The sequence below is a fragment of the Pelobates fuscus genome, chromosome 4, assembly GCF_036172605.1.
Source record: "Pelobates fuscus isolate aPelFus1 chromosome 4, aPelFus1.pri, whole genome shotgun sequence".
In the NCBI taxonomy this organism is placed as follows: domain Eukaryota; kingdom Metazoa; phylum Chordata; class Amphibia; order Anura; family Pelobatidae; genus Pelobates; species Pelobates fuscus.
The window spans coordinates 281,529,729-281,554,366 of NC_086320.1; the positions used below are offsets into that span (position 1 = coordinate 281,529,729).

At 39.2% G+C, this 24,638-nt stretch overlaps 1 protein-coding gene across 1 annotated transcript in view; it reads left to right on the forward strand.

The window, feature by feature from the left end:
- SEPTIN7 (septin 7) overlaps window positions 1-23,650 on the forward strand; it is an 88,229-nt gene extending 64,579 nt beyond the window's left edge. The window contains exons 9-13 of the mRNA XM_063452147.1: window positions 3,646-3,697; window positions 4,451-4,576; window positions 11,067-11,202; window positions 20,159-20,298; window positions 22,564-23,650. Of these exons, the coding sequence (XP_063308217.1) occupies window positions 3,646-3,697; window positions 4,451-4,576; window positions 11,067-11,202; window positions 20,159-20,298; window positions 22,564-22,603 (494 nt within the window). The 3' untranslated portion in view covers window positions 22,604-23,650. The remainder of the gene's footprint in view (window positions 1-3,645; window positions 3,698-4,450; window positions 4,577-11,066; window positions 11,203-20,158; window positions 20,299-22,563) is intronic.
- The last annotated feature ends 988 nt before the right edge of the window (window positions 23,651-24,638 follow it).

Sequence of the window (24,638 nt, forward strand, 5' to 3'; positions counted from 1 at the left end):
GCACTGTATAGCACTGACCCAGGATGCACTCTAGAGGCCATCTGAGTGACGGTCACTAGAAGTGTTACTAAGCAACAATGTGAATACTGCCTTTTTAACTGAAAAGGCAGGGTTTGCATTGAAAAGTGTGCAAGGACAGGTTATAGAAACAAGAACTACATTAAGTTGTAGTGGTTCTGGGGACTATAGCGTCCCTTTAATAATTGCATATTTTATATTGAAATGCCTGGCTCCTAACTTTATTTGGCTCCTAGATTCCAAGCAAATTTGTCAAGCCCTGTAATGAGGTATTTCGCATAAGTATTGTGAAATATGTACATTTTCAACTGTCTGCATCTGTTTTAAGTAGACTTGAATATTTACTCTCAAGCAGTATTGTATGAATGTAGATATCAAAGACCAAAGATCAAAAGTTTGTATCCTCACTACAGGTATATTGATTTATTGTCTACTCTAGAGCATGGCATTTTAAGCAGGGATATCCTTTTGTGTATTATAGATTTCAGTACACATTTTCATTCATTAAACCAAGCACAGTGATTGGAGTTTCATCATAGTGGTAGCCATGCTTACTCAATCACAGATGCTGCTGCACCTTATAGTAACAAAAAAAACTGATCAAGTGCAGCGTTATGGCTTTATTTGTGATAGATTTCTATTTAGTCCATCAAAGTGTTGGAGGGAAAAGAACACAAGAATTTGAACACAGGAAGTGCTTTGGCTCTTTGATATCAAACTGTCAGGAAACAGAGCTTTGGCATAGAAAATGAAGCAGCTGCACTAAAAGAAAGGATCTCTTCAAATTGTGCTTCAGTTTGAGCAACTCTACGTTCTCCTTCTCGTGCCACAAAGTCATAATCTGATATTGAAATAGCTGAAACCCACTTGATTCCCCAACTGCCAAAATGTCCTTGTTATGGAATACAAAGGATTTCTGGTTACTATGCCATTCACTTTTAATGCCACTTAATTCCTTATAATGTATAATGAAATGTTATGTTTGTAACTGGTCCAAAAGAAACTTTGGTTGTAATTATGTGTGATCCTAGATATATTTATGTAGTTATATCCTTCTTGTGTATAACTTCATAGTTCTCAGAAGTGGTTAAAGAATGCAACTTTTTTTATGACGTTGAAATTTTACTGGAGAATATCAGCTTTGCATGGGGCACTGTGTTAATTAAAACTGGATCAAAGGGGAAGTGAAACATTTTCTAATGTGAGGAAAATGAATTTACAACTAAGAATAAGAGTGGTTCCAAACTACAAGCCCTTCTAAGGAATCCATGCAGTTTCCAAAACATTTTATTCAGGAATGTAAATGGTCAGCATTCCAGATGAAACCTTATTCATTTTGCACTATTAAAGGACCTTTGCACATGATTAATATAATTCTGAACATAATTTCATTCATCCAAAGGAACAATATAATGTTAAGAATACAAAGTTGAATTCCTAACCCTGTAGTTGCCCGCTGCTCCCACTTCCCCACTGGCCATATAAAGGGTTAAAAAGACCTTTAAATACTGATTCTAGCATCAATGTTCCTCAACATTGGATTGTTTTAAACACCTCCACCGATGGCAGTGCAACCCGGGAACCTAATGCGCATGTGTGGCGAGTGCATTAGTCCTGCCCTATAGGAAAGCATAGACTTAATGCTTTCCTGTGGGATTTGTCTGCACGCTGGATGTCATCATTCGAAGTTTGAGGATTTCCAGCATTGTTTCATAAAGTCAAACTGCAGGAAGCACCTCTAGTGGCTGTCTGGTAGACAGCTACTACAGGCAGTTTTAACCCTGCAATGTAAACATTGTAGTTTCTCTAATCTGCAATGCTTTACGTTGCAAGATCAAGAGAACAGGGACACTGCACCCCAGACCACTTTGTGAGATGAAGTGGTCTGGGTGCCTGTAATGTTCCTTTAATGAAAATCATCAGAAACTTCTGTTCGTCCCCAAATTCAAAGTGCTTTTAAACTATTAGTGTATCATATGAATGATTGGAATTTGTATCTGGGATGTCACTTTAATGAGAGAGCCTCAACAACCACAAAGGCAGCTAAAACAGTAATTCTTTCCCCTCCCCCAGCCTATCCCCCTTCTTTCCTGTGTCTAGTTTTCCAAGAACAGATATCAGAATGAATGATGATCTACATGCCCCTGTACAGGAGTCTATCATTTGATCTAGATAAATGAGAAGCAGTTCCCTTAGAATGTAATCATCTTTGGAAGGCCAATGCGGTAGAAACAGATGTCTGGCAGATGTCCCTTTATGTGTTCATTTCGCCCTCAGCACAACCAATAAGGGCTATAAAGGCTCTACACAACTTGGAGAAACCAGTCCTGCAACACATGATTTCTTGTGTTGAAATTGATTTATAACATTTTAATCTAATATTGTTTTATTTTTTTTTTTAAATGGAGGATGCAGATTTTGGTTTAGTTTTATTTTGGATTTGTTTGTACTGTAATATGAACAGCTATACAGCCCCCTTCCTAATCAGTCTAAACTTTTTTTTTTTTAATCCTATTCTTTTGCATTACTAAAAAGTAACTAATATTTCCAAAACTATTGCACAGATTTAAAAATGCAGTGTAGAGTGATATTCATACAAGTTTGCTCTAAGCCTCTCACTGCCCTCCAAGGTTGGACTGCTTCATTACAAGTAATGTATGAGTGGCGTGGAGAGGCCTGTTTGTTGTCAAACTGCTGCAGGACAGTTAAACTTATGTAGTTTAAACTCTTGTGACACCCAGTTACTCACCATTTGTAAGGGTGTCTATATATTCTAGGCTGCTATTTAAGTCAGTTGGTTTTGTATGTTTTTTTCCAAACTCTGTGGTCTTATGAAATCCGCAAGTAATTTTCTGCTTTGGCTTGCTTAGCATGCAACATTACCTGACTGTGTTAGCTGTAATGGTATGTTAAAAATAATAAATGTGAATATAACAGAAATGTTAGTTCCTCAAAACATGACTATTTAGAATAAAAGAATGTATGAAAGAAGTACTATATTTTTATATTCCAATCTGAAAATACTCACCACTTCCTTAAAACTGTGGCATTTAGGTTAAACTATTTTTCCTTCTGTTTTTGTACTGTACAGTTGGCAAGTGTTTGTTTTACCATGGCCTGAAATCTATTTTTTCACTTTGTGAGACAAGGTTTTTGCTTTGCTATAGTATTCTGAATGGAGGTTGACCACTTTAATGGTTTAATTTCCAAATACATGCCAGAGTATAGCTTTGTCTAGACTTGTTTAAAACAAGCAACGGTTATAGTTGTGTTCCCCCACACTGCACTCAGATATGAAACTTTAGTGGCCTCTATGAAATATCAGTGTCCGATTTGAATCTTTTTCATATTATCTTATTTCCTCTTTACTTTTAGTTTAGTCACTTTAAAAATACAGCTTGTTAGTGTCTGTAGATGGTTCTTTTTTTTTTTTTAGCCTTCTCCGAAATTGAGTTCTGCAAGATTTCTTTAAACTAGGTCTGTATAGTTATGATAATGTAACTATATAAAAGTTACCAATGTTATTATATAGTTAAACTGTATTCATATTATTTCCCACTGAAAACAGCTGCTCATAATTTTTTAACACCATGTTGAAGTTTTATATTTATGCTCTTATGTTAATAGTGGAAAACAGCGAACATTGTGACTTCACTATACTGCGAAACATGTTGATAAGGTAAACTACATTCTTAATTTAGAAACATAGGAGTTTGTAAGGTGTTGGGGTGGGGGTTCGTGTAAGAAAGAAACACTCTGGGATAATTTTAAAAAATATATTCACAGAATAAACATTTCGACAATATTTTATTTTTTTCATTAGTCCAACCAGAAAACTTTTACTCTGGCACAGTGTTTTTTTTCTTCCAGCATTTTGCCTGAAATATTTGGTTCTATTATAATACATCATTCTTTTTACACCTGAAACTGATTTATACCAATATATCCGCACTTGCACATTGTGAAGCAAATATTTACTGCTTTATTTATTAATTTGGAAATTATGACAATAGCAATACAGATTATTATTTTTCAAAGTAGCTGCTAGGTGTGTTTATAAGTCGCCTCTGCGATATCATTCAGAACTAAATAGTTCTTCCTGTGAGATTTTGCACAGTACAATCGTCGTTTGTGTTCTGTGTATTTTGATGAGGATCCTCTAGATCAAAATGTTGTCAGCTTTTTAACTGATTCCAATCCTACAAAAGAACTTTGTAGTAATGCATGTGTCCATTTGTGTATTGTGTTTGGAGTTGAACCCACATGCAAAAAGCTTTTGAAAACTATGTTAAATACAAGTGCAGCCTGCATATTTTTTAGCCTCCCTGTTGAGTCTGTTAATCATATTACAGCACACATACATACATTGATTGATGTCTGTTAGACAAAACATGCCAATGCAGCAGACTAAGATCTCATCTCTCATTCCCAGAACTCACATGCAGGACCTGAAGGATGTAACCAATAACGTACATTATGAGAACTACAGGAGCCGAAAACTGGCAGCTGTCACTTATAATGGAGTTGATAACAACAAAAACAAAGGACAGCTAACAAAGTAAGTGACTTCATGATATAATGGTGTGCTGTTTAACATCACCTCCATGCCATATCATTACTTTTACCTTGCTCTACCCTCCTCCGACATTTCACCATCACCCTTTACACATTTGTTTCAATCCATATACTGGCATTTCATAATTGATATCTCTATATCTTTGTTAGATTTGCTGCAACCAAAGCCTTCAGTCTGAGCTTTTCAAGTATTTGTATGGGTTTCCAGTAGTTATGGTGCAACATATGCATTATGCATATTGTTTTTTTTGTTTTCCTTTTTCTTTTTCTTTTTTAGACATTCAGAGCAGTTTTTGAGGTGTTTTGGTTTTAAATGCACCGTGGTAAAACCATTGAACAGTTATAAAATTAACAATAACAAATCTCTATCATTGCCTTCTGTAATGCTGATTTTCCTTTGCCTCCATCACATTACTCTTGCAGTGCATTTATAGCATTGAATTGTATTACATAGTTACATAGCTGAAAAGAGACTTGCGTCCATCAAGTTTAGCCTTTCTCACATATTTTTTTTTGCTGTTGATCCGAAAGAAAGCAAAAACCCAGTATTAAGTGCACATAAGACTCTAATTTCTAGGATTAGCAAAGCCTTGGATGAAAAACTATGGCATTACTCACATTTTTTTTTTTCTAATTCACAAAGAAAGCATGTAAAACAGAATTGGGGGAATGACAAACAATTTTTTTTATTTAATAAGGTGATACCCTCTTACCCCATACGGGTCACAGTCTGTGCAACGTATTAGTGGGACTTTCCATTTTCATATAGTATCTAAAGGCTCTTTGTTATTAAAGGAACCCTACACTGCCCAAACACACACACAAAATCACGGTCTAGTACATACATTCACTCTCCTCCCAATGGGGGAAATATATATCCTTGCATGTAATTAAGCATTTTTTCATATTAACAAAAAAAAAATGTTGCAGATCTCTTTTGAAGCCTTTGCAAGCCCTCCCTTTCTAACCCAGCTCAGACTTTCCGTAACTGTCCAATCACAGACCTCCCAATGCAGCACAATGAGAAGGTTAATTTAGAAATGCGCCAATTTCTATTAAAATCTGCACTTTATGTAAATAAATGACACAGCATTCACACATAAAGCATTTCAGGAAGCAAAAGTGTTTTAAGAGTCTGGAGTGTCCTTTTATGGAATTCTTCAATCATTGGTCTTGAATACGTTCAGAAGTGTACAGCAAATGGCTCCTATTTATATATTTGGTTCTTATCAAGTAAAAGAAGCAGTGCAGGATGAATTCATGATTTTTATTTATTTTTTTAAAGTACATTTGCATAACTGGTTATATTCTTGGATCATTTACTGCTTCCTGAAACAAGGTGATTGTAAACCTCTTTATAACAATATAAAGTATGTGCATTACTTTATAAATGTTGTCTACTCACACAGAGTTAAAGTGAAATGAAAACCAAATTGCACAATTCGGGTAATTTAGCCAAGCTGTAATGTTAGCCACATTGAAGATATTTTTCCTAAATGGTATCTAAACTTTGCATTTTATCTTTCAGTTCACTATAATTCGGTGTTTAGTAAATAAACTGCCCTCTTTTTCTCTTGATACCAATATAAAATCATAAACCATTATTTATAACAGGGGTGAGTACCATGATCTAAGTTGAGTACTAAATATGCTAGGTTTGTATTATTCATAAATATGGATTTTGCCTTCATATTCAATGCTGTTCTGTTCCTTTGTAGGTAAAAGAAAAAAAAACAAAAAAAAAAATTCTAGTTGTTGGAAGTAGGATCAACTATAATAAATTTAAATTGGGTTCTTGAGGGTAAACTCCATGTAGCCGCAATGTGTGTCATTACATGTGACTGGTTTTGTGAGGAATGTGGAGTACAGGCTGGAGGAGGACTTGAAACAGTCCCTTCTCTGCTTTTCATTTAGTTCATAGGCCAGTAAGAGTGTTTTAGTAGAATGTGTCTGTCATTGTATATACGGGGACATCTGTTGGTTTCCAGAGTACAATATCAGATTTAATGTTCAATCTGTAGCTTTTATTGATGATATGCATATTTTCCATAAATGACTGATTTTGTGTTTATGAGTAAATTAAAGAAGGTAAGAATTGTTTCATTTTTTTTGGTAAATGTTCAAATTCCTCACCTTTTCATCGGTTCACTGTTTTCTTATGGAGGGGAGTTCTTCCAGTCTATCCTGCTAGCAGGGCTTGGAATTAATTTGTAGGTTTTTCTGAAAAGAAAACATATTTAGAATCCATTCATACTGATACATTTCACATTTAATCCATAATGACCAGCACAGAGATGCTCAGGAGTATATTGACTCCTTGCATGTTCCAAGCCCTGCTATTAGCAACTCCGATGAGCTGAACTTGCACTTCACTCCGTAGATATATTCAGAATCCATTAATAGCAGGAAATTGGATGCATTTGGCATGCACACAGCACTTTTTTTCCCCACAACTTTCGTTTCCATTTAATTCCCCACTTAGGCTGACTTCAAAACTTTAGGATTTATTTTAGTTCCTGCAAACATGACCAGTCACTATAAAATTAGGAGTTTTTCTGCATGCAGGAGATAGCACATAATCACTGTGGATTGCACTTTTGAAGCCCTTCATTATGGACCATGACATAAGTCGGTAAAAGCAAAGTGTTTGTCACTGAAAATAATAGAAATGATTGGAAAGTGTAATATTGACGTTTTAGCATGGACACATACTCTGAGATGCTAGAATATGTGACACTTAATACCCAGAAAAATCCAATTTGCACCAAATGTCTGCATGGTTTGCAGTGATTGAAATATCTAGTTTAAGAAGTAGAATTCACCCTTCACCTTTTGATGCACAGTTTAATCGCTTTTAACTTGTGAATGTTATTAAATATTACTTTTTTGAAAGGCATGATTACTGATTGTGCTGCTACCAATGCACGACTACACATTTTTAATCCATCTGATGAATTATAGTTATTTGGTTTTCCTATTTACTAACAAATCTCCAATCAATATATGGCTGATATCTGTTGACATAAACTTCTGTTAATATGCACCTTAATCTCTTCAAAACTTTTCTTCAAATCATAGATGCACAAATTAAAGCTTTTCATTTAATTGCTTTTTTTGTTTATTTTAATTTAAGCATGCTAAGTCTTTGTATTGTGTTTTTTTTGTTTGTTTTTTAGATTTGACACAGTTGAAGGCATGTAAGTGGTCATTTCTAATTTTTTTAAAAAAAATTCTAAACTATTTTGATTTATTCTCCTTTCTAATCATTTCTACAACTGATTCTACAATAGAGGCTCAATGCGGAATAAAATAAAATGCTAGGTGGTGAAATAGTAATCCTTGAACAGTCCACATGCTGTGATAATGGTTCACCATCCCTACTCTAGCGTAAACATTATGGAACATGACTTTCCATAAATGTATGTTCTGTATTCTACAAATAGGATTAGTAACAGGATGGGTGTCGGGGCTTTGGACTCCACGAGTGCCCCTTTTTTATCACTGCACACCTAGCTGTTCTAATAGATAAATTTGACACAAATTTAGATGAGCCATTTCTTATAGATCCCTTACCCTAGCCAGTTGATTGCACTCTAATGGCTATTGTACTTAGTGTGCCCCTAAGAATTTTATTAATCTCATTAAACTAACTTTAATTTCACACCATAAGATTTCCTGTTAAAGAAATCAGCATAGGTCCAGAGCTGTTTATAAGGTTTCAATGCACTACAGTGAACTATATATTTATAGTGATGAATTACCTTAACATTTGAATAATTCCTAATAAAGTTGACATATTTTGTACTCCAATCCAGTAGTAACCTGACTTGTCCACCCTGAGCACAGAATAGTGCGTACGCCATTCACAGCTTTCCACATAATGTGCTGTTCAGAATAGGCATTTTAAGGGCTTTGCAGCTGTATATCGATTTACACATCTGGTAAATACTACCCAGAAGCTAAACCGTGCCAGATTTGCTTTTAAGTTATGCACTAGGTTTTACAAAAAAATGGAAGTCACTATGAATACATGGAAGCTGCTGCCAGATGTTGTCCAGTTTCTCCCTTAATATGATGTAAACACAATCAATCGAAAACACTTTGAAAATCGCTATTAGAGGTTCCAATCATGAAAATGACTTGTGAATTTTACTCTTGTGTAGCATTGAATAGTATACATGCTTGACATGTTATTGTGGTTTTTATGATATGCAGCAGTGTTAATTTTGTCGACTAACATTTGTAGTCAGATTTTAGTCGACTAAACTTTGAGATTTTGTTGACTAAAACTTAAACAATTCAGATGACTAAAAGACGACTAAAAACTAAATTGACATTTGCCACTAAAAGTAACACTGGCAGGTACCAAACATGGGAGAGGGAGGAGAGAAAATGAGATACAGGGGGGACTGAGGGATTGAAACACATGGTGAACTGGGGGGATTCAAAGAGAGACAGATGGACTGGTGAAGAGGCAAATAGAGACTTTAACTAAACTCTTTAGATTTAGTTGACTAAAACCTACCCTAGATTTAGTAGACTAAAACCTACTGGAGATTTATAAAACTAAAACAATTCAGATGATTAAAATACTACCAAAAAAACAAACTTTTTAGTCAAAAGACTATGACTAAAACTAAATGAATTTGCTGCCAAAATTAACACGGATATGCAGTAGCTAATTGTACCAAACACTAACTCTAAATAGAAAAAAAAGCTTATAGTCAATAGAATGCATAGCTTTGCCATCTTCTACCTTCACACTTAGTTTGCATAATTATATATGCTACCTAATGTAATTGCACTCATTGGTTAAGAGCGGTCAGCTCACACACTCAGCCTTTGAATTGCCGGCAGGATCGGCATCCATCTCTGCAAAAGCGAGATTCACATCACAGCTAGCCTTAAAGGGGACCAAGTAACTGGCAGGATCAGGTAAGAGGGCAAAACTTTTGCCCCATTACCATAAAACTGGTCCGGAATACTCCTCACATCATAACCGCTACAGCGGATATAATGGTTATGATGCTTGGAGTAATAGCTTCCTAATATTCTATGCTAATTATTAGGAGAGTGTTCATTATTTATATATGTTCATTGTTTATATGCATTGCTAGGATTGACTCTGAACACGTCTTTGTCCCATTTTAAGATGTCCATCTCAAAAGAAGCAACAGGAACAAGGCAGAGTAATTTCATAGACTATTCCCTTTTGTGCTTTATTGGCACTTACTTTATTGGCTTTGTAATTATTACCTACTGCCTGCACTTGGCTAATCACTAGTTTGCTTGGTGAGTGATTTTGACTCCTAAATCTGCTACCTGCTGCGCGAGTATTGATTTTAGAGGGGCAATAGATGTCTCAGACACAGTTTTGTTTTTTATTAATAGAATCTACAACTGTATTGGACTGTCTTTGTGGTGACAAGATGTCACATGAAAATGTAGAAACCATAGCTACAAATTTCAGCTAAGCCCTCTAAATTTCTAAATAAAATATTTAGAACACTGGTCGGTGCAGCCCATGTTAAAAACAAAACTGTTATAGATTTGTGGCAATCCTCCATCCTCTGGCCAGCTCTTTCCCTACCCATTTGGGAAGCTATGAGAAAATGTGTATTCTTCTTAAACATGTGTTTTGGAATCTTCAGGATGGAAAATCGAAATCTCTTTAAACATAGAAGAATATTTTAGTGAAATGTCTGCTTAAAATGCAGTGTGTTTGCCAGAATTCCACACTCTTTCCAGTAAAGCTCTGCAAAATATTCACCATATTTTACCTGTTTCTACTTGATGAAATCAAACCCTTGTTTGTTTTTGGCTTGTCATATCAGATAACATAAATATATTCAATTCAAAATACAATATTTCTTTGTGACTTGACAAGGCATTTGGATTAAAATATTCCTATGGTTTTGCATTAACCACATCCATGTATACTTTATTGACAACCGATCACTTATTTATACCACTGCGTTGCAAATACCTTTTCCATACAGGCACTTCACTAAATGAAATCCACAAATGCATACCATATTGGCTTTTGTAGAGTCGTCGTTGGTCATTACACCTGCAAGAGTTTTTCCAATTATTTTGAGGCTGGGCGGTTTTATCTCTTTTTTCCCCCCCACATCTCCATTTGTCCTTTGCAGTGTTAAGAAACTATAGTAGAGTCAGATCAGCTTTTGGAGCAGGTGTACTAAACTGTAAAGTTTTCCAGAATTACATTAAAGCAGGTACTGCTCTTTCACTAAAGTACACCTAATAAAATACATACTTTTGTCTAAAAATGACTTTGTAAGGTTTAGATTCACTGCTTTGTTAGGAAACCATGCCATTTAATATGGAGGATATATATATGCCATTACAACTTGCTATCTCATCATCTCATTAAACACATCTTTTCCTCTTTTCCAACAATTAGCACTTATCTGAGGTTTTACTAAATCAGTCGCTGTTTATATCTTTTGTAGGAGTCCTCTGGCTCAAATGGAAGAGGAAAGAAGGGAACACGTGGCCAAAATGAAGAAAATGGAGATGGAAATGGAGCAAGTGTTTGAAATGAAGGTTAAAGAAAAAGTGCAGAAGCTTAAGGACTCCGAAGCAGAGGTAAAAGCATGTGTTCTATTCCTTTCCATATGGAAACCCCCTATAAAACAAGTTCCAAGTTAAAATACCATGGTAAAGTAGTAGCAAATGTTAGTTCTTTGCATAAAATGAGATATAAAACCGTATGTGTGGATTCTTAGGAGTTTGTGGCAAGCAAGAGTCTTTCTTCTGAATATTGAGAATGCCATATTGGAATACCTTATCCTCTTAAATTATATTTAAACCTTCCAAACAAAATGTGTAAAAACTAAGGTAATATACTTCTAAATTTAAAAAAAAAATTACATTATGAATACTTTTTGATGAAAAGAGGATTTTACTCTTCGTTTCTGCCACGCCGCACTGTAAAAAAATTTCAATTTAGTTTTAGTAGTGGATATCTGGCTTAGAAATGGTATGTTTCTCTCAGCCAATCAGTGGTGCCCCTGTCAGGCGGCAATCTGCGCTACCTGAAACTGACATTTCAGAAGCCGGATGTCGACTGGCAGCAGGGGCGGACTGAGCACTCGGGCAAATCGGTCATGGACCGAGGGCCCGAGGCTCTGGGGGGCCCGCCCCTGCTGCAGTGGAGTAACGGCTGAGCTGGGGAGTTAATCTCCCCAGCCAGCCTGCACTCGGCTGCTAGAAATATTCTCCCTCCGTGCAGGGCACACTGAGGGACAGCTAAGGGGCCTTCCAAAGACCCCACTAGGCTGCCCCTCAGTGTGCCTGTCTCCAAACACAGCATCACTGAGCTGCCTGCAACTGCTCAGGGCAGCTCCGTGCAGCTTGTTCTGCAGGAAGTGACATCACCAGTCACAGTGCAGAGTGAGCTGTGCGGAGCTGCCCTGAGCAGTGTTACAGACAGCGTGTCAAGATCCTGTGCCTGGAGTGGTGAGGGACTTTCCAGGTGAGGATGTCTGGACTACCAGAGAGGTAAGACTTTAATTTTTTTTAAATCATTACTTTTTTTTTTTTATTACAAATATTTTAATGATATTTCCCCCACTACTGCTCCCTCTGAAGCCCCTACCCCCCCTGCTCCCTCTGAAGCCCCTACCCCCCCTCTCCCTCTGAAGCCCCTACCCCCCCCTCTCCCTCTGAAGCCCCTACCCCCTCTCCCTCTGAAGCCCCTACCCCCCCTCTCCCTCTGAAGCCCCTACCCCCCTCTCCCTCTGAAGCCCCTACCCCCCTCTCCCTCTGAAGCCCCTACCCCCCCTCTCCCTCTGAAGCCCCTACCCCCCCTCTCCCTCTGAAGCCCCTACCGCCCCTACCCCCCCTGCTCCCTCTGAAGCCCCTACCCCCCCTGCTCCCTCTGAAGCCCCTACCCCCCCCTCTCCCTCTGAAGCCCCTACCCCCCTCTCCCTCTGAAGCCCCTACCCCCCTGCTCCCTCTGAAGCCCCTACCCCCCCTGCTCCCTCTGAAGCCCCTACCCCCCCTGCTCCCTCTGAAGCCCCTACCCCCCCTGCTCCCTCTGAAGCCCCTACCCCCCCTGCTCCCTCTGAAGCCCCTACCCCCCCTGCTCCCTCTGAAGCCCCTACCCCCCCTGCTCCCTCTGAAGCCCCTACCCCCCCTGCTCCCTCTGAAGCCCCTACCCCCCCTGCTCCCTCTGCAGCCCCTACCCCCCTGCTCCCTCTGCAGCCCCTACCCCCACTGTAACTCATTCCTTTAAACTTACAACTCCTATCATCCATACCCCCAGCTCCCTATGCACACCCTACTCCCCTGTCCTCTCTGCAGCCCCTACCCCATTGCACCTTCTGCTGCCCCTAACCCATGTTCCCTTTGCAGCCCCTACCCCCTACCTTTGCAGCCCCTACCCCCCTGCTCCCTCTGTAACTCCTTCCTTTACACTTACAACTCCTATCATGCCAAGGCACTTTACACTTACAACTCCTATCATCCCTACTCCCTCTGCAGCCCCTACCCCACTACACCATCTGCAGCCCCTACCCCACTACACCATCTGCAGCCCCTAACCCATGCTCCCTCTGCAGCTCCTACACCCCACTCCCTCTGCAGCTCCTACACCCCACTCCCTCTGTAGTCCTTACCCCCACGCCCTCTGTAGCCCCTACCCACTGCAGAGATCCTACCCCACTGCTACCTCTGCTGCCTCTCACCCTCTGCACCCTCTGCTGCCCCTCACCCTCTGCACCCACTTTAGCCCCTACCCCCAGGCACCCACTACAACTCCTATATCCTATGCACCCACTACAGCCCCTACACTCCCTGCACTTACTACAGCTTATACTTCCATTTGCAATCACAACAGCACCTATTATCCTACCCCTCTGCAGCTCCTACCCCTCCCCCCTCTGCAGCTCCTACCCCTCCCCTCTCTGCAGCTCCTACCCCTCCCCTCTCTGCAGCTCCTACCCCTGCTCCCTCTGGAGCCCCTACCCCGCTGCTCCCTCTGGAGCACCTACCCCCCCTGCTCCCTCTGGAGCACCTACCCCCCCTGCTCCCTCTGGAGCACCTACCCCCCCTGCTCCCTCTGGAGCACCTACCCCCCCTGCTCCCTCTGGAGCACCTACCCCCCCTGCTCCCTCTGGAGCACCTACCCCCCCCTGCTCCCTCTGGAGCACCTACCCCCCCTGCTCCCTCTGGAGCACCTACCCCCCTGCAGAGATCCTACCCCTGCACCCTCTGCTGCCCCTCACCCCCTGCATTCACTTTAGCCCCTACCCCCAGGCACCCACTACAGCCTCTATACCCTATGCACCAACTGCAGCCCCTACACTCCCTGCACTTACTACAGCTTATATTTCCCTTTACAATCACAACAGCACCTATTACCCTCTGCACCCACTACAGCCTCTCTTCCCCCCCTGTGCCCTCTGCAGTCCCTTCCCCCTGTACCCTCTGCAGCCTCTTCCCCCCGCATCCTCTACAGCCCCTTCCTACCAGCACCCTCTGCAGTCCCTACCCCTTTGCACGCACAACCATAAAGGAACGCTATAGTTACCAGAACAACTACAGCCTAATGTAGTTATTCTGGTGAGTATTGTCTGCCCCTGCAGGGTTTTTGCTGTAAAGGCTGCCTTTTCAGAGAAAAGGCAATGTTATCTTGCTGCCTAGGAACATCTAGGATCTAGGTGCTTCCTGTGTCGGTGTTGCAAAATGTGCAGCACTGACATTCCGCATCTCCATGCTCCGTATGGAGACGCTGAACACTTGTCATAGAGAAGCACTGATTCAATGCATCTCTATGAGGAGATGTTGATTGGCACAGCGTAGTGTTTTGCCGCACATGCACAATAGCCTTACAGTGCTTTCCTAGGGTAGAGCATTGGGCTGGCTGAGATCATCTAAAATTGTTGAACTGTGCCAAGGAGTTTGGTCGGTGATGGAAAAAAGGTGAGTAAATTAAGGGGGGCCAGAAACCTATAGCGTCAGGAATACACTTTTGTATTCCTGACACTATAGTGTTCCGTTAAAGGGACACTATAGTCACCCAGACCACTTCAGCTCAATGAAGTGGTCTGGGTGCCAGGTCCCCCAGGTTTTAACCCTTCAGATGTAAACATAGCAGTTTCAGAGAAACTGCTATGTTTACATTGCAGGGTTAATCCAGCCTCTAGTGGCTGTCTTCCTGACAGCCACTAGAGGCGTTTCTGCGGCGCTGCATGCGAAAATCGCATTCATCATGCAGAACGACCATACGAAAAATTTGAGAAATTATTTTCTATGGACTGTTTGAATGCACGCACGTTTCTTGCCGCGCATGCGCATTCCGCTCCACTTGGAAGCTGACGTCGGCTGGGGAGGGGAGGTCACCAGCACCGAGGGAGCCCAGCGCTGGATAGAGGTGAGTGGCTGAAGGAGTTTTAACCCCAGCGGGAAGTGGACCCTGAGGGTGGGGGTTGGGGTGGACCTAAGGGTTATATAGTGTTAGGAAAACAAGTTTGTTTTCCTGACATTATAGTGATCCTTTAAGGTAGGTTGTAACATTTAACACTTGATGCATTGTAATTTAAGACGCAAAATTTGGACCTCATACAAACTTATTGCCAAAATTCAGAAATACCCCTTTATACAAACTGCCATGCTACACAAACACATAAAAAAAAATACTACCCTATTTATAAAACCCAAAAAATGAATTCACATATCCTGACACTACACACAAAGACATACATATATTCACTCACATTAGCACTTACAGTTAATATACACACAAACATACATTCACTTTACACGTACATATAATCAAATACACGGTACACCTACACCAGCATATATATCGATCTGCTTGGGGCCCAGTTGCTAATTTTGCCCGGGGGCCCAGGCCACTGTCAGTCCGTCCCTGACTGGCAGGGAGTGGAGATCGACGCTGGAGCCAACTTTGGAGTTTAACTGTTTGAGGTTTGTGCCCCCTGGGGTGCAACTTAAATTAGATAAAGTTGTTTTGGTGTCTGAAGTGCCCCTTTAATTTGTATCGCAGTCTTTCGATCTTCGTTGTGATGACAGCGGCACAGTTACATTGCAGATGGTAGTTGGCTGTTTTGAGCACCAGTAACTTAAGCAGCTAGAATTGCTAATAGCTTCTAGGAATTAATTTAATCTGTTGCACACCTTTAAAATAGTCTCATCAACAAGAGTGTGGTGAGGAAGAGTGTAGTTGTTTTATGTATGAGTGTGATTTGGTCAGTCTTGCATAGCCCAATTAAACTAGCATTGAATGTCTGTTTAAAATGTAATCTGTGTAAATGCAGAGTTCTCTCTCAACAGAATCCTATAATTGTTTTCTTCTAAAAATGATTTATTGCAATAAACACACATCTGAGTGTACCTGTAGTGGTTTAATCGTGTAAAGATGGTTTATGAGACATTCTCTATATCGTAAGCGTTTTGTTTCAAGGACTTTGTTTCACCACTGCATGCAGGGAGTACAGGTTAATTCCTTTCTTCTTGGCCAGGAGGGGGTATCATGTTTGTTTCATGTTCACATCTCACATGGTAGTTGCATGTATTCCATCCTCACCTCTATAATATAGCTGTATGGAAAAACAAAAACCACTCAGTAACTATAGTAAACATTTATGTAACAACCAAGTTTATTCTTTGTATATCATGCAACTTTGTGCTCCTGCTGTCAGTTCGTAAAGAGAGCAGTTGATTCTACATTATGTAAATAAAGCCTCAAATAAAACGTGCATGTGCTTCAAAATCCTGTAGCGTTTTAACTTTTTAAGAACAAATGTCTGTCACACATATCAGATCACTAAAGTACTCATTGACCTGCTTTGTTAAATATGATCTGTATAAATGTGTAGCATTATTGACAACCTAGATATTACAGTTAAAATGTGTAGCATTATTGACAACTTAGATATTACATTTAAAATGTGTGGGTAGCATTATTGACAACTTAGATATTACATTTGTATGCACATATCCTGGACAGGAAAATATGGATTGTGTAGTCATTTGCCATATTCAAGAAACAGTCTAAAAGAAAAAAGCAAATTGTCTAACATGCTTGAGCACTCTGATTTGTCCACCCTTTTAAAGATTTGGTGGGTCTCTACAGACCTAGTGATGGTGCATAACCCAAATAAAACATTTTAGGGCTGCAAATTATCTCTAGGTTACACTCCTAGGGCGAGTAAGAAAGTCAAGCAGAGGTGGGGAATATTCTTTTTCATTCTGTATATTTATATGAACATTTTGTAGATGAATAGGCTTTCAATTTGGAAGTTTTTCTTCTGCTTAGTAGAGTGAAGCTGTATTTGTTTACCTCTCACATCAGACATAGCGGGTCTTTAATTACCGACATTCCCAGAGATACCTCAATCTGACGAGTTGAGAAAAACATTGAAAGGTAATCTTATTCCACATATCTGATGGTTTAATGGTTCCCACCCTGATGGTTTAATGGTTCCCACCCTTCGTTTGGAATGGAAATAAACTGTACAAAAAAGATGGTTTGCATCTTTCTCAAAAGGGAACAAATGTTCTCAGTGAGCAGTTCAGAGGTTTTGCTAGGATGTATTTAAACTAGGAGGGGGGGGCAAAAGGGTGATAAAACATCAATCCAATTGTCCCCCAAAACAAGGACAGAAGGTGCCTGTAGCAAGTGTGTTAAAAAATGATAAGCTTAGAGTCATGTCTACAAATGCTCGCAGTTTAGGGAATAAGATCCATGAACTTGTGGCAATAATGGCAACTGATAGTGTAGATTTAGTCGCTGTTACTGAGACATGGTATAATGAGAAAAATGACTGGGACATAGCAATACCAGGGTACTCTTTATATAGAAAAGACAGGGAAGGCAAGAAAGGAGGAGGGGTGGCCCTGTATGTAAAGAATAGCATAAAATCTAGCCTAATAAAGGTTAGTGAGGCGAACATAGAGTCAGTTTGGGTTACGTTAGAATTTGGTAATCACACAGTAACTCGTGTAGGTGTGATTTATAGGCCCCCAGGACAAATTGAAGAGTTAGATAATCTACTAGTTGAAGAAATAGCTAAAATGACAATGAAGGGGGAAGTTATCATCATGGGTGACTTTAATCTTCCTGATATAAATTGGAAAACAAAAATAGCTACTTGTGCCAGGAGCACACATATTCTAAACTCCCTACTGGGATTGTCTCTAAAACAAGTCGTTGAGGAGCCAACTCGTAAAGAGGCCATACTAGATTTAGTGTTAACAAATGGAGATTTGGTATCAGATATTACTGTAGGTGAAAGTTTAGGATCCAGTGATCATCAGTCAGTGTGGTTTAATATAAGAACAGTGACTGAGTCACACCACACAAAAACAAAAGTTTTAGACTTTAGAAAAACAGACTTTTCCAAAATTAGAATATGTGTAAAGGAGTCATTATCAGACTGGAGCAATTTAAATGGAGTCCAAAAGAAATGGGATTATTTAAAAGTTGCACTACTGAAGGCAACAGAAAATTGCATTAGGCTTGTCAGTAAAAGCAAAAAAATTCAAGAAACCACTGTGGTACTCCACAGATGTAGCCAAAATAGTAAAAAACAAAAAGTTAGCATTTAGTAATTATAAAAAAAACCAGAGTGAGGAAGACAGAATGACCTATAAGATTAGGCAGAAAGAGGCTAAGCAAGTTATAAGAGCTTCCAAATCACACACAGAAGAGAAAATAGCACAGTCAGTAAAAAAGGGGGACAAAACCTTTTTTAGATACATAAATGAGAAAAGAAAAGTAAAACAAGGATTAGTTAGATTAAAAACAAAAGAAGGAAGGTATGTAGATGAGGATAAAGGTCTAGCTGACTGCCTCAATGAATATTTTTGTTCGGTATTTACAGATGAAAATGAAGGAAAGGGACCTCAGTTAAGAAAAAGGATAAATGAGTCATTTATTACATGTGAGTTTACAGAGGAAGAGGTTCTATTTCAACTGTCAAAAGTAAAGACAAATAAGTCAATGGGACCTGATGGAATACACCCAAAGCTATTAAAAGAGCTTAGTGGTGTACTAGCAAAACCATTAACAAATTTATTTAACCAATCATTGATAACAGGAGTAGTCCCAGAAGATTGGAAGTTAGCGAATGTTGTGCCCATTCACAAGAAAGGTAATAGGGAGGAGTCGGGCAACTATAGGCCAGTAAGCCTAACTTCAGTAGTGGGGAAAGTGATGGAAACCATGTTAAAGGATAGGATTGTTGAACATCTAAAAACACACGGATTTCAAGATCAGAGACAACATGGGTTTACTTCAGGGAGATCATGCCAAACTAATCTTATTGATTTTTTTGATTGGGTAACTAAAATTATAGATCAGGGTGGTGCAGTAGACATTGCTTACCTCGATTTCAGTAAGGCTTTTGACACTGTTGCACATAGAAGGCTTATCAACAAACTACAATCTTTGAGTTTGGATTCCAATATTGTTGAATGGGTAAGGCAGTGGCTGAGTGACAGGCAACAGAGGGTTGTAGTCAATGGAGTATATTCGAAGCTTGGGCTTGTCACCAGTGGGGTACCTCAGGGATCTGTACTTGGACCCATTCTCTTTAATATTTTTATTAGGGATATTGCAGAAGGTCTTGATGGTAAGGTGTGTCTTTTTGCGGATGATACTAAGATATGTAACAGGGTTGATGTTCCAGGAGGGATAAGCCAAATGGAAAATGATTTAGGTAGACTAGAAAAATGGTCAGAGTTGTGGCAACTGACATTTAATGTGGATAAGTGCAAGATAATGCATCTTGGACGTAAAAACCCAAGGGCAGAGTACAGAATATTTGATAGAGTCCTAACCTCAACATCTGAGGAAAGGGATTTAGGGGTGATTATTTCTGATGACTTAAAGGTAGGCAGACAATGTAATAGAGCAGCAGGAAATGCTAGCAGAATGCTTGGTTGTATAGGGAGAGGTATTAGCAGTAGAAAGAGGGAAGTGCTCATGCCATTGTACAGAACACTGGTGAGACCTCACTTGGAGTACTGTACACAGTACTGGAGACCCTATCTTCAGAAGGATATTGATACCTTAGAGAGAGTTCAAAGAAGGGCTACTAAACTGGTTCATGGATTGCAGGATAAAACTTACCAGGAAAGGTTAAAGGATCTTAACATGTATAGCATGGAGGAAAGACGAGACAGGGGGGATATGATAGAAACATTTAAATACATAAAGGGAATCAACACAGTAAAGGAGGAGACTATATTTAAAAGAAGAAAAACTACCACAACAAGAGGACATAGTCTTAAATTAGAGGGACAAAGGTTTAAAAATAATATCAGGAAGTATTACTTTACTGAGAGGGTAGTGGATGCATGGAATAGCCTTCCAGCTGAAGTGGTAGAGGTTAACACAGTAAAGGAGTTTAAGCATGCGTGGGATAGGCATAAGGCTATCCTAACTATAAGATAAGGCCAGGGACTAATGAAAGTATTTAGAAAACTGGGCAGACTAGATGGGCCGAATGGTTCTTATCTGCCGTCACATTCTATGTTTCTATGTTTCTATGTTTCTATGTTTCTATTACAGCTTCAGCGGCGCCACGAGCAAATGAAAAAGAACCTGGAGGCTCAACACAAAGAGTTGGAGGAGAAACGGCGTCAGTTTGAGGAGGAGAAAGTAAACTGGGAAACTCAACAGCGCATACTGGAACAGCAGAATTCTTCCAGGTAATGAGATTTGCCTATTGCAGGGATGGGGGATCCATTGTTAGCCATTTCGAGAATTAGGATGTGTTTAACCCCTTAAGGACCACACTTCTGGAATAAAAGGGAATCATGACATGTCACACGTCATGTGTCCTTAAGGGGTTAAACATAAGTAAACCTTAAATATAAGATCATTTGGGGTTACATTTAAAGGACCACTCTAGGCACCCAGACCACTTCAGCTTAATGAAGTGGTATGGGTGCCAGGTCCAGCTAGGGTTAACTAATTTTTTTATAAACATAGCAGTTCCAGAGAAACTGCTATGTTTATCAATTAGTTAAGCCTTCCCCTTTTTCCTCTAGTGGCTGTCTCACTGACAGCCGCTAGAGGCGCTTGCGTGATTCTCACTGTGAAAATCACAGTGAGAGCACGCAAGCGTCCATAGGAAAGCATTATGAATGCTTTCCTATGCGACCGGCTGAATGCGCGCGCAGCTCTTGCCGCGCGTGCGCATTCAGCCGACGGGGAGGAACGGAGGCGGAGAGGAGGAGGAGAGCTCTCCGCCCAGCGCTGGAAAAAGGTAAGTTTTACCCCTTTTCCCCTTTCCAGAGCCGGGCGGGAGGGGGTCCCTGAGGGTGGGGGCACCCTCAGGGCACTCTAGTGCCAGGAAAACGAGTATGCTTTCCTGGCACTAGAGTGGTCCTTTAAAGAGCAGTGCCAAGATGCTAGACCATGCACAAATCTGGTATAAAACGTGAAGAAACACTCAATAAACAATGTCTCTTTATATCTTGCCATACTGGTATGCTAAAACTGTAAACTTTAAATGGTGTCACACTGATGTAGCTAAAACAAGAATCTGTGCTTTCACGACTTTAAGATTGAAATCACAATCACCATAGCAACTCAGTGGACCTTCTTTTCTTTTTTTTCTTTTTTTATACATTTTCTCTTCTTGTTTGGTATACAGATCTACCTGATATTATACTGATATCTAATTTGTGCTCATATCTGCTAAACTCCATTTAATACCTTTACTTCTGCAAAATAGCATGTATATTGTTTCAAAGGAATTACGAATTACTTCTCTATTATGGAACTTAATTTTTGTCCTCAAAACAAATATTTGCATGATTGCTGTTATACATTTCATAAGAACTTATGATTAGATCAGTAATACAAGATGCATTGTTTTGTTTTTTGTTTTTTGTTTTCAATTTTAATTTAAAAAAAATAGTTGTCATCTCCTACATCCATATGGTTTGCTGCATAGAACAGATTGAAAATGGACAAGTAGTTTTAGGGCAAAAATAAGCGATTTTTGCACTTTACTACTTAATATAATTTTTTCTACACTCTCCTTTAGGACAGAAACACAATTGAGGTAGATATCCAAGCGCTGGGGATAACAGCTATAGTGGGTTAATAGCTAGTTTGCCACGAGAACAAGAGCTATCAATGTTTAGATCACTGCAGGACCAAAGCAAAATGGACTGATTTTACATACAAATTTAAGTAGTCTTTAATGTTCTTGTTTAGAGTAGACTCTAGGCTTCCCTATTCTGATTTCCAGCATTGATAAGTTTTCTCACTGCATCTCTACTCTGCTCCCTGGAGAGCACAAGTATTGATTATGTCCTGGCCAATCCATTGCTTCTCAAAATAAATTATTGAAAATACGGTTAATGTATGGCGAGCACTGCACACTGCCAGTAGAATGCGTCTCAGAGAGAAGCACCCACTACTGCTATAAACCAGTGTTCAAAGCAACTTAGCTGGAAACCATTCAGCATGTCTGACAGACTGACAGCCTGGATAGTGCAACTAATGTCATCTATAGGTATAAGTAATTATTTCTCTTGAGACTAAAAGGACAGAGCCAGTAACCACTAAAGGAACGTTCCACAGCTGAAGTGCTTAGTGGACTGGAGTGTTTCTCTAAATTTCTTGTTTGTTAAATAGAAGTAAAAAACATGCACAAGATCTTTTAGAAACTTGTATGGAAAATAAGTCAATTTTGCTTTGGTTAATGCCTTGGTCCTGTAGTTGTCTAAACCACTTTTAACCCACTATAGTTGACATCCTCAGTTTGGATAATTACTGCAATTGTCTTTCTGACCTGTAGTGGAGGAATGATGACTATTCACTTAATAGTAGTTGCATAATTGTGTGTGTGTGTGTGTGTGTGTGTGTGTGTGTGTGTGTGTGTGTGTGTGTGTGTGTGTGTGTGCGCGCGTGCGTATATATGTATCTTAATGACTTTCTCTGTCTCTTTCTATTCTTAGAACTTTGGAGAAAAACAAGAAGAAAGGGAAGATATTTTAGAATCATTCTTAGACCCCGTACTCTATCAGTTGCCAATTTGCCAGCCCAGACATCAGTGTTCGTTGGAAACATTCAGCCACTTTTCAAAACCAGTTGCATCCATAATTGTTGGATTAAGCGGCATGAAATTTTTTTTTTTCTTTACCCTTTTTTTAATTCTTATTGTTGACGGAAATTAAGATGCCTTGAATTGTTTGAGGTTTTGCATACTTGGAGAACTATACGCTGCAAGTAACTTGCTCCCTTTTTCCCCCACTTTCTCTTTTTAACCGATGCCTTCGTTTTAAAAGCAAGACAAAGCATTTTACTGTTGTATAACCATGGTCTGGTGGCTGGTAGCAGGATAATCTACAACACAAGGACTCTGGCTTACAAATGAAGATAAAAACACCATACTTTTGTTGCATCTTCTAATTCTCTCACACGTATAACAAGACTTCCATACATACGGTTTATTGTAATTTACATTTTCTTCCCCTAATTTTGACAATTCCATTGTTTAAAACTACACATGGGAATATAGGCTTACAGTGCACAGAAAGCTTTTTTTTTTTTTTTTTTTTGTTTGTTACGTTTTTTTTTTTTTTTTTTTCTTAGAACCACCCTCTTGTGTTGGGGAAATTCTTTACTTATATGCTATTTCCATTTAGTAACTTCTGTAGCCAGGAGTACTGCTTCCTTTTGTAATAACATTTACTTTAGATATATTTTTCCAAAACTTGGTCCTACTGAATTAAAATATAGCTTATTTCCTTACGGTAGAACCAATGAGTAAATACTTTTTTTTTCATTTACCTCTTTAAATCCTTCCCCAAGTTTTGTGGTAAAGCAGCAGGAATGATGCATTTATAGGTCATTTCTAGATTAAATTAACAACCTGTCTGTTCCTACCTTATCGTGCATTTTATGTTTTGCTAGAAACGGGAATCATGATCTCAGAGAGGAACATCACAATTTTGCATTTAGCTGTATTCATATACTGCATTTCTGTATTTTTTTGTTTGTATTGTACAAAGTCACATAATAAACAATGTTGTGATGTAATATTGCCAATATTTATTTTTTATTCCTAGTTTGTACACTTTTATTGAGTATGTTATGTTTTGTGCACACACAGATGAAGCATTCACCGGATTTAAACAAAAAGAACAAGTGAATTAAAAATATAGGGATGACCGATTTGAGAAAATGAAATAAAATGATCCAAGCAAAAATAGAGCAAAGCTGCCTTTTTTTCCCCATAAACATGCTGGGATTTATGTCCAGAGCTGGGTTTGTGGAAGACACAGATCCAGTGTCAGCTGAAGTCCAAAAAATATGTACTGTTTTTTTTTTTGTAGGGTAGGTAGAGCGATAGGGGCTGTGACATAATATACATGGTAAACAACCAGAATGAAATATTTTGGAATGGAGGAGTCGAAACGACTTGACAGGCAGGGCTAAAATGCAGAATGCTGCAAAGTATATTTTTCTCAAAACATACAAAATTTAGCATACAAAAAATAAAGGTAATTGAACCTATAAAATGATACCTGGAATGTCACACATTTAACCACAATTTACATGTGTAACAAAATGTGTGTTTCTGCTTCTATGCTGAGAATTCACATCTGATATAGTGCTAAGTATCTCTATTTTCCCAGCCTCTACTATAATGTTTTTTGGTTTGTGTTTTTCCAAGTTACAATTGGAAGTTACAATTGCTGGGTTGACATTCCAGCTTATGAATTTCACTAGTTGTGAAAATGCTGTCTTGGATCTGAAATATTTTAACCTATTTTTTCATTTTAATGTGGTCAATGAAAATAAATTTCCTATGAGCCATTGTTTCCCCCAAGTGAGAGAGTAAAACAAATCCCGAAAAGTATTGTATAATCCTCCTGTGGGAAATTTGGGTGCAGGAACTCTAAATAGACTAGTAATTTAACTTCATAAATGGAACAAATGGAACAATTCTAAAGATATTTGAGGATTTTACTTTTTACCTCTTCAAGACGCTTGTTTGGGCCCTTTGGTGTTTACACAGCATGCAGTC